Source organism: Athene noctua, chromosome 3, assembly GCF_965140245.1.
Source record: "Athene noctua chromosome 3, bAthNoc1.hap1.1, whole genome shotgun sequence".
In the NCBI taxonomy this organism is placed as follows: Eukaryota; Metazoa; Chordata; class Aves; order Strigiformes; family Strigidae; genus Athene; species Athene noctua.
This window is the reverse complement of record NC_134039.1, coordinates 33,365,501-33,376,211: the sequence shown is the minus strand read 5'-3', so window position 1 is coordinate 33,376,211 and position 10,711 is coordinate 33,365,501. Positions and strand designations below refer to the sequence as shown.

Sequence of the window (10,711 nt, the reverse complement as noted above, 5' to 3'; positions counted from 1 at the left end):
TACTTAAGCAAAATGTTCTTTACAGTGTCTTGGGTGGACTCTAGGATGCCAGTCCTGCTGGCCAGCCTTCTGTTGCTGATCTCCTTGGAAATGCTGGTAAAAGGGGTAAACAGTATTGTTTATTTGAAATTGTGAAATAAACTCCCCCCCTCCAGTTTGAAGCATGTTATTTAAGGAGCTTTGGGTTCAGTTTTAATTCTTCTGTTTTCAGTTGCTCTGTTCTATCTCTCGCCTGTCCTAATTCATTTTAACTATTTGATTGGAAATTTTCTCTCATTTGGAGCCAGATGGTTTCCCAGGGTGTGTTTGTGAGTAGATCTCATGGAATTGTTCCTATCCTTTTCCAGTGTGTCTCAGCTGAGGGTCTGACAAAATTAATGTGTTAGGGGACAGTGATAATATTGCTCTATTTCTTGTGACTACCTTTTAGCTTTCCCTCAAAGAAATTATGGTATCATGGAGAGATAAACTGAACCTCTGTATAGTTTATGGGCCATTATAACTTCAGAGGCTAAGAAAGGTATCAATCTGGTTGTGTGTCTAGGATGAATATTTGAGATGAAGAGAATATCTACTTGTAGAATTCAACTAATTATCAACTGACTACAGTACTTGACTAGTCTACTAGGAGATCAAAAATCCAAAAGAACAACACTCTAACTTACACCATTTCTTAGATATTATTACACAAGGTTTTTATTAATTAGAATGCTAGAAACAGATAATTAATGTGTCATTTCATAGGCAGAATATATTAGAGATTATTTTCTTGTTATAGTACCCAGTTGTGTAAATCCTTATTCATTTGTTTACTGAACATCATTATCTGCAGACAAAACATGTTGGAGGGGTATGACAAGACAGGAAGAAGAAATTCACCTCTGAGAGTGTTCAGGCTGCACTGCCTCTAGCACATTGTTTTCTTTATTCTTTACCTCTTCAAAACCACTTATTAATCCTGAGCAGAATATTGAAGTAAATGGACCATGGGTCTGTCCTGCAGGCTGTATACCTCACCCTCTGAAGAACCAACTCTCCTGAAGTTTTTAATGACATTGATTCACATCAAATAAGAACTCTGGCATCCTGGCTGGCATTTGTCTGAGGTGGGGCCTGGACAATAGCCTGAGGTTGCTCAGAAAGGTCTTGTCAAAGATGTCTACCCGCTGTGCTTGCTTTGCGAATAATGCCAAAGAGGCAAGAAGAGGGTAGGGAAAAACTTGTCTTGCATCCACAGTGATACACAAAAAATTCACACTTTTGATACCAATCTTAATTTGCTTTTATGCTGTAGGTTGTATCTCACTTCATGATGGATATGGCTCTGCAGTCCTTTGATGACCAGTATCTGGGATGCAGAGAGAAGGTGATGGAAGAACTGGAGCAAGGAGACTATTTCCAAAAGGAAATAGCTGCTAACAAGGACTATTTGAGTCTCTGGAAAAAGGCTCAGGAGACTTTATTAAAGAGCCCTGTAGGTCTCCTGAGGGAGATGCGTGAGAGCCATGCCATAGTCCTCATGGCTTACACCATGAACTCTTCCCTGCACTCTCAGCTGAACTGGGCCACATCTACAGCAGGAAGGTCTCCAGAGCATTACAGACACAACTTCAGTTTCAAATATTTTCATTTTTACTTAACAACTGCTATCCAGATAATGAAGCAAAGGCAGAGCGGCAAGGAGAGCGTGGGGAAACGTAAGTGCTACCAGGTTTACAGGGGTGTAAAAGACACATATATTGAGGCCATGGTAGGCAGCAGGGTGCGATTTGGCCGTTTCACCTCCACCTCACGCCTCTGGAAGGAAGCCCAGAAGTTTGGGAATGAAACTTTGTTTACAGTGACCACTTGCCTGGGAGCAGCTGTGCAAGGCTTTTCTTACTATACATCTGAGAAGGAAGTCCTCATTCCCCCTTACGAGTCATTCCTTGTCAAAAGCTTCTTTCGGACACAGCAAGGGAACCGGCTGCAACTGCATTCTGTGGGGAACTACAGCAAGTACCACTGCGAGCTTGTGGAAGGTATTGTATACAGCCTTTCATGCAGGAGGGTTGCAGGACAGTCTGGTCTCAAGTATTTCAAGCAGCCCTCACCAGCTGCACCTACCCAGGACCACACTCAAGGCCAAATCTGTAGTTTGCCCACTGTGTTCACCTATGAAAGAGAGACACATGACCCAGTTTTTACCCTTTTGTCATGAAACCTGGGAGTAGCCCACAGCTCACTAAAGATACTCCTAATACACAGTAGGTCTCAGGGTTCTCTGCAGCCTCCATTTATCCCATCTGTCATTGCAAGGATGTCGTAGGACACATGCATTTGAATCGCCAGCACTCCTATTGCAAGGGCAGATGAGATTTGCAGTCAGCTTGAATTCAGATATTTCTTCTGGTGGCTTGCAAGGCTGCTACACTTCAGTCCTCAGAACTGTTCTGGGCTTTGGTCCACTACTATTCTGGCAAGCTCAGATAAGTGTACACAAAACTATTGTTGCTTTAGTGGTGTTCTCTTTCCTGTGACAGAAGGGAAGAAAGGTATCTTTTGTCAAAGAACACTGTGAGTTTCCTGGCTGTAGAGATAGCTCTGGGCTGGAAGACCTCACTGGGCCTGTTCCATATCCCTGTCCTTCTGTGAGTCCACCACCAATAAGAGACTCCTGTTTTTCTCTCTTTGGACAACAGTGTGTCAATGCAACCTTTGATCACAAAACAGTCATTCAGGAACAAGAGTTTGTGCCTGGACCTAAGCCAAAGTAGTAGTTAGACTTGAGAAAAAAGCTCCTCTGGGCAAAGGCTGTGTTAGCAAGTGCAGGAAGATTTAGGCAGCCTTAAGAGGTCTAAGTGACTGCTCTTTTGACTTTCTTTCAGCTTCAAGAAGCAAGAACAGCTGTTCCACTGCCTTCGCCTCTGCTGTTCTTCCTAGCGTAGTTGGAGTTTTCATGTGCTTGGCCCGCAATGACTGATTCTCTCGCCGCATCCATGTGTAAACATCTGAATAGCAGGAAAGAAGCATTCACAGGAAATCAGTATCTGGAGTTCCTGTTGTTACAGAAGGTTCAACTCTCCCTTTGCTTTCAGCTGCAGCTCTCCAGCTAAGACTGGAACATTCAGCCTAGTTCATCAAAACAGACATTCCTTGGACTCATCCAGGTAGGAGGGAAGTTACCTGTGGCCTTTCTGAAGAGTAGAGCAGTCACAACCTTCACTGTAGGTAGATTTTCCCTTAGGCATACAAGAGAGACACACATGGACTTTGGACTCTTTGAAGATGTCTCAGTACCTTTATTTTTGATGACAAAGTCTGTTTGTGGGATGCAGAAGGCAGCATGGTGCTAGAGTCAAGTGACTTACTGTGCAGATTTGCATATCTCCTTTGAGTGCAGGGTCCCAGGGAACAGCAAAGTCTGTGGCTGCTGCATAGCAGTCTTTCCCTGCTGCATGACCCCATGCATCAAAGCCATAGGTCTCATCTCAAGCTGACTGCATCTCAGACACAGGGGAAAGAAGCATAAAGATGCCTTGAGACATGAACTTAGCAGAAGAGGATCACGAGACTTGTCAGGCCTGTCTTCAACTTCTATGTTTGACTTTACTGTTTCTTCTGAAAAACTCGGGCACATCCTCTGTTCATAATAGTCCTGCTGGTCATTTCATGCTGAAATGAAGGAGAGCCTGTGGAGTCCACTGTTGTCTTCATGGGTGTTGGATGTGACTGAAATTCACTTACCTGCTTTTCTATGTCCCTGGTCTGCAATGTCTAATGCTGGAGATTGAATCAACATCACAAAATGGAATTGAAATTTCTGATTTAGCTATAGACTCCTCTTACTTTTATGTGTTCATTTAGCACTTCTGGAGCCTTAGACACCCAAGGCAGAACATCTGTGGAGTTCTCCCATCTCCAAAAAATAACAGTGTGGAAATGATGAGAGACATCTTCTACCTGAAATTCCCCTATCCAACATGCCTTTCTTGCTTCTTTGCCCCTGGTCCCTCACCCCACTGACGTTAGCCCTGGGCCAAGGCTAAGGTCAGAGAGGTTATCTCACTGGCCCAAGGAGACTAATCACAGTGATTTAACTTTGCAGTGTAGTCATCAAATAATTGAACTGAAACTCACTGACACATTTCACAAATGACCCCAGCTTTCAGTCACTGGTGAACCTGGCAGGAAGCTGGAGTTCTCTATTCAAAACCATCTGTCCAAATCAGTAAGCAACAAGTTAGCTATGCAAAAGAGATCTGAATATAAAAGGAATGCACAAACTGCAGATCAGTTAGTTAGTCAAAAGTAAGGACAGTGAAAAGCACCTGTGTGAACTGCTTGACTCTCAGAGCAGCTCCATATAAGCTTGGTGCTGTCATTCCCTTGGAAATCCTGAGGCAAGGAATGCAGAACTTAGGCACATGACAAATATTAACATTAGAAATGTAGGCACTTAAGGAATTTGGTTGTCTTCAGATTTTAGCAGATTAAATGGAGGATTTTGAGAGTCAGCATCTTGTGTATCAGATCTAGGTGTCTATAATGGCAGAGGCCATCATCTAATCAGCTCAAACCTAGTAACATGTTCTGTGAAACTGAACTACTGCCCCTGAAATCCTGAGTCAGGCTTGCCCAGGCAGCAAAAATGGATTTAATACAGAACTACTTTACTATTAGCTTGTTTTGTATCTATATTTCATTTACTTTCTTGTTGCCTTTGGTTTAGCAGTGATTTCAAATAATGAGTTATCAAAATTTGATTTTGATCCCTAAATGCTCAAAGATACTAAGTCCATAGTTCAAAAAAGAATAAAAACATTAGAAGCAGCTGCTGCAGATACCTCTTGTATGTGTGTTCAAACATGCTTAAACTTTTTCTTATGTGAGAATTACAGGAATCAAGATGGATTTCACATCAGCACATTTATGACTCTTTTTGGCTTATCTGTTATTGCTAGGATGCAGGCTTCAACCACGTTAATCCAAGGCTTGGAATTCTTCACAAGGTGACTTCAGCACCCTGAAAGCCTCCTCTAGGTAGTCAGCTGCTATTTTCACGGCTCTCTTTATGGATTTTTGTCCTTGAAGGATAGCCTGTAGGAAAACAAGAAGTGAAGAGAAGGAGGATAGAGAACGAAGCCTGACCTGTTGTGGTGTTCCACTCAAGGAGGAGCTGCCTTCTGTGGTAGCTGATGTCTCATTTTGTTGCAGTATCTTCACAATATCGTCACAGTCCATCTGAAGTTCTGATACTTGGAGGGATAAGGCAGGTGAACTCAATAACTGATGAATAGCAGACTCTACTGAGTCAGGGAAGTTGTTACATTTCAACATCACTGCAACAAGTATACCCATGATGCTTTCTACACCCGCCTTGTGATTCTCATAAAATTCCTTTACTGCAGCAATCTTGTCCTGCAGGGAGGTAATGGGACCAGCAATCTTGGCATAAAAACTCTGGCTGATGATTTGCTGTACATCTTTGTCTTTTGTTTCCATGGTGGCTTGCATCTCTTTTAAAACACTGACTAGGAGCTGCAGATTCTCTTTAATGCTGAAGTTTTCTTTTACTGACATGATGGGCAGGTTGGTGCCAACATGTACATTGGGGAGTCGGAATACTGTGTTGGTTGAAGAGACATAGATGTACACTAAGTCATGCAGATCCTGGTAGGTCCTGACCAGCCTTCCTTTATCACTCTTAAAACTGAGGTGGGCTAACATTTCTGGAGTGAGATCTGACTCTGAAAAGCAAACAGAGGAAATCCAGAAGACACAGGGGAATAAAACAATATATTTTCAGTGAGAATGTTACATTTCTGAAATCAATATTACAAACTATCAACCCATCTGACTCACCCTGCCCCAAGACATTACAGTTAGAAGAAAACATAGAAAATGGTCTTTGTCAGGCGTGGAAGGGGTCCTGCTAAGAAGGCCAGCAAAATATGGTATAAACAGCTGCAAGTATTTTTACCCTTATGACTGCAGGAAGTATGACTCTGACCTTCAGCATGGAATATGAAAAGCAATGGAAGTGCTGCAAGTGAATTACTCTTACTTTTTGGTGTTTATTGATAAATTTATAGGAATCCTGGCAAACAATCTACTTTACATCATCCTTAGAAATATAATCCTTCAGTTTGTATATACTGGTGGGTCTACACAGAATTAAACTCATATTCTGGGGAGGGGGGAATAAACACAGCAAAGTCAAACACATCAGATATCTGCACTCAAGAGACAAAGCAAGGGAAGGCTGAGTAATGCAATGTTTTGTCAGGCTACAGTTTCCTGTGAAGTGACCCATATCTGTCAGTTCATACAGCAGCTAGACATTACAAGCATCCCTTGCTAGGTGGAAACACAAAACGTTCTCCTTGCTTGGGCTCCTGTCTCACTACTGTTTTGACTAGTAAGGAAGTTATGTCTTTCTGCTTGCACCTAAAAGTTCTCCTAAGGCCAACAGCAGATACAGTCCTGGGACAGCACATAACTGAGAGACTGCTCCAGATGTTACCTTTGCTTGTGCCGGAGCCCTGGAAAGCCAGACTGGTTGTAGCAGACATTTTTCATCAGCTATTGATGTAGTTAGATGTGTCCAAGCAGTTGCAACTTCCCATCCCACTTCATACTTTGAAAGACTTTTTTCTCAGTTCTCAGCTCAACCCCCTACCTCTTCCTCCTTTCTCTTCATCTGGTAAAAGTGGTATGATGTTGGAGAACCGCTTGCAGAGAGCAAGGCCATGGGTCTCTGCAGAAGCTGATTGCAGCCATCTGAGGTAAACAAAGGAAAAAACCCAGGGTACAGTTATGCCAAACAACAGACTGTTATGTTAACAGAGAGAGAAACTGAGGTACACAATGGCCTTGATGGTAAAAACAACCTTGGGAAAGGAGGCAGGCCAGAAGAGGGAAGATGTTGTGACATGTCTGAGATGCCACAGAGGGCTGGGACATTATAATGTAGCTTTTTACATGTATCCAATAGATTTGTGAGTAGTATGCATGATTATTGTAGAGTGCTTATATAACGGGTGATTTCTTTCAATAAAGTTGAAGCTTGCTCTATCATTCACATTGAATCGGCTGCTTGCTTCCTCCGCCCGCCGCAGTATGAACTTGTGTGAAATGGCAAAATTGACTTTACTCTTCACTGCTGTTCAGCCAGAGCTGGCTTTGGGGCTCCATACCACTTCTTCCACTGTCATGGCATCAGAAGAGAGGACCTGGCAAATCGCAGGAAAAAAGGATGTTGCATTTAGGGTGAGAATAAATTTAGTAAGAGATAAATCCCCTTGCATTCTAGCTGGTCTTCAGAGATTAGAGGGGCTAGGGACGGCTGGGCTTATCTCATAATAGGTGTGCCAATTGGGGCCGTAACTATAGGTCTGACCTGGATGCCTGAACAGCCCATATGCTGTAGGTCCGGTTGCATTCAAGAGAAGCAGTCAGACTCATGAATAGTATGGTTTATTGTTATGCAACATCTACAGATTCTTTAGGATTGCCTATGATAAATGCATAAACTGCAGGTTGGCTATATAGCACTACACAAAAGAAAAATGATTGCAGTCACACACACTGTATACACTCAGCATAGCCGAGGAAATCTTACCAAAAGGCATCTCTTGGGGTGTGTGTGATAGAGCACAAACCCATCGATCTGCCCCTCCAATTTTGTGTCAGATTATCATCCCTCCAAGTTAGGTAAAAAACTTGTGGTAGCATTTATCTTAATTTGTATGTGTGAGGGGTGGGACTGTATTCAAGCAATTATCTTTTGAGTAACGACGCAGTGCATTCTTTGGTGCCAGGGATACAGCTGTTTTTTTGGGAAAAAAGGGAGGATGAGAAACAAGGTTGGCTTGATACAAGGTGTGCAGCTGGGTTTTGTGAGAAAAAAGGAGGATGAGAAACAAGGCTGGCAGACTCCTGCAAAAACCATCCCTTGAGAGAAAGAAGTAGAGCAGGAAATAAATCTGTCCATGAAATGAGTGAAAGAATGGGACTGCGTGGCCTATACCCTGCTTCGCATTCCTCCTTGGCGCCATGACAAACACAAATCACTGGACCTCCATCCCGTCCTGTGCTTGGTCTGGGCACCCTGTGTCAAGGAAATGTGTGTTTTACAGATTTCTCACTGTTTTGCTTTTCTCATATTTCCAACACCTAACAAAGGGTAACAGGCATTACAGATGAAGTCATTCCCTCAAACTTAATAGGTCTGAAACAATAGCTATTAATATTCCCTAAAGACCCACAGTAAAGCAGGAACAAAACTGCTTGCTTATTGTTTAAATTATTTTCTGTCATGTTCCAAAACTTTGAAGACCTGAAATCAGTTTCCAGCCTACAGAATATGACACAGAAGCAGTTGCCAGCCTGATCAATTCAATTCCGTCCAATGCTGGAAGAAATATTTCAGGACTACATGGCATTCTCAGTAACAGGAGTCACAACTAATTGATCATTGCAGAAATGTAACAGTTAAACCATTAGTGTTCTCTCTCAGCTCATCTTCTCATGCTTACAGCTCTGAAAACAAGGACAGTGGCTCTGGGTCGAACACAATAGCTCAGCTTTCAGGGGAAAATTTGGCAATTGCAGAGTACTCATTTTAGGCTTGATCTTTTACTTTCATTTCAGAACTCAACCATTCTTGACTGAGGAGGTAGCACTTATGACCAGAGCCTAGTGGACAGCAGGTCCATCTTTGTAAGGATTAGAGCATGAAAGACGTCTAGCCTGGATGAAGGGAGAAGTACAAGCATGTCTTGCTGGGACAGACAAAGCCCGTTTTCACTGTCTGTGGTATTAATTTTTCTATTTGTGTGGGACTATTCAACTTTTGTTCCATAATTTGCAGGTGTACAAAACCAGTCATGACAATAATTCATTATTTCAAGGAATAACTGCAAGCATTAGTGTTTATACTTATAAACAATTGAAATTTATAAATGCCAGTACAAAACCTAATCCCATAGCTGTATGAATGAAAAGTGATGTCCTACATGTTTTATGTTCTGAGAACAGCAAGTAATACCACCCCCTTTCAGCCATGGCTGTAGGTACCTGTGATAATACCTTTGTCATAGGCGGGGGGATTCATGCTGTAAGAGGAACAGAAGGTTTTTGGAGGATCTAACAATTGCAAACTAGTGTTAAATAAACTGAAATCTTAAAATTGGAAGGAAGGGGAAAGGAGGATGAAAATGAGGTGGATATGGGTAAACATCACACACAACAGAATCAATGACAAACAGGCAGGCAACAGGACCCAGCTGAAGCCCAACCTCTGGATCCCTAACTCATCACATGGTGCTGGAAAACACCAGAGGAACACAGCAGAAAGAGGATGAAGTCACTGTCCCATACACATTTCAGCTGATTTCAGGAGCACTCAGACAAAACCAGGTAGGCAGTCTAAATGTTTAATTAGAAAAACTTCTGGAGAAAATTACCCTGGAGCTGGAGAAATAGTTAGAAATACAGAAATGTGGCCTGCCTAACTCTAGAAAGCAAATGCAAAAACAAGAAGTGTCAGTGTGAAGAGTAAAAGGTAATTTTAACATTAAGAGATATAAATCTAGAGTATTTATAGGAAACTGAAATAATCATGCATAAAGAATAAATGCTAAACATCTCCTCCACACCTGTCTAGTACATAAAATGTTTGTTGAAGTGCTATTCCTCTTAGAACATTTTGTTTTCTCAGTTTCTACAAATAAGGAAAAAGAAAGGCCTTGCAACAAAACATTACTGGAGTAGAAAGGATCAAATATCACTTTGAGACAGAGAGCAAGCCAGCAATATCCCTGAGGCAAGACTGATATGAAATCCTACCTTGCATTGATATGGCTTTATGTTTCCTGAAAATCACAAAACTTTATTGTATATGTACTTTGCTCCCTCCAGTTTGAAGGAAAAGAAAGATGTGTTAAAGTTTGTTGTCTTGACAGAGCTACAAGGTAAGTGGCTGAAAGAAATGTACAGTACTGTGCAAAATATTGTGAAAAAAATTATCTCTGACTGGCTTGTAGTTCAACACTGAGACTAAAAGTTGGCTAGGAGACTGTTGAAATAATTCTGGTTTTCTACAGTGATCTTGGAGGGTGGTGTGTTTAGTAAAATGCAGCTGGGTCAGCGTCAGTTAACAGATAATGAAAGAACTACAAAAGACCAGAATGACATACAGGTATCTTTTTAAGAAGCAAAATCTATCTAGTCCCCCCACATGACTATTTGTAGCTGTAACTGTGTTATGTAGGCACCAAGAGCACAAAGAGTTTTATCTTGGAAAAAGGCAAATAGTGCATAAAAGTGGCCCAGATTTGCAATATGAGGGCTGAGAATGCCAAGTACCAACAAAGAAACGAGTCATCTTACTCATTCATAGTTTTCCCTTGTTGCAAAGACATATGCATTTAAGTCAAAACTATGCTAAAGCATTTTTACTTTGCAGCTGGTGATGGGTTAAAGGGAAGTGGCACAGGGTTGGTTACAGAAGCTTAGTGATGAGGAGTAACTCCATGATCACTGGTAACTCAGTCACTTTGGACTCTGTATATTGACATGCAGATAATGAAGGAAAATATATTAAATATGCCCTTCTGCTGGCAAACCAGCAGCAGCTCAGGGAATAATGGTGACCATAAGGATTAGGCACAAGTATGTGGGGTGAAGGAACCAAAGAAGTTAAATTTTGTGCTCTGGTCTGTACAGT

The 10,711-nt window shown here is 41.8% G+C and overlaps 2 protein-coding genes across 2 annotated transcripts; one reads left to right on the top strand and one right to left on the bottom strand.

Moving 5' to 3' along the window:
• On the top strand, positions 1 to 2,973 carry ART4 (ADP-ribosyltransferase 4 (inactive) (Dombrock blood group)). The gene is made up of 3 exons (XM_074901447.1): positions 1 to 105; positions 1,295 to 2,021; positions 2,868 to 2,973. Exons 1-3 carry the CDS (start codon positions 13 to 15, stop codon positions 2,960 to 2,962), a joined length of 915 nt encoding a protein of 304 aa, XP_074757548.1. The 5' UTR covers positions 1 to 12; the 3' UTR covers positions 2,963 to 2,973.
• A 1,989-nt stretch (positions 2,974 to 4,962) lies between these two features.
• C3H12orf60 (chromosome 3 C12orf60 homolog) lies at positions 4,963 to 9,097 on the bottom strand. Its single transcript, XM_074901175.1, has 3 exons — positions 9,061 to 9,097; positions 5,131 to 5,729; positions 4,963 to 5,079 (listed from the first exon to the last, which is right to left on the bottom strand). Exons 1-3 carry the CDS (start codon positions 9,095 to 9,097, stop codon positions 4,963 to 4,965), a joined length of 753 nt encoding a protein of 250 aa, XP_074757276.1.
• Positions 9,098 to 10,711: the final 1,614 nt, after the last annotated feature.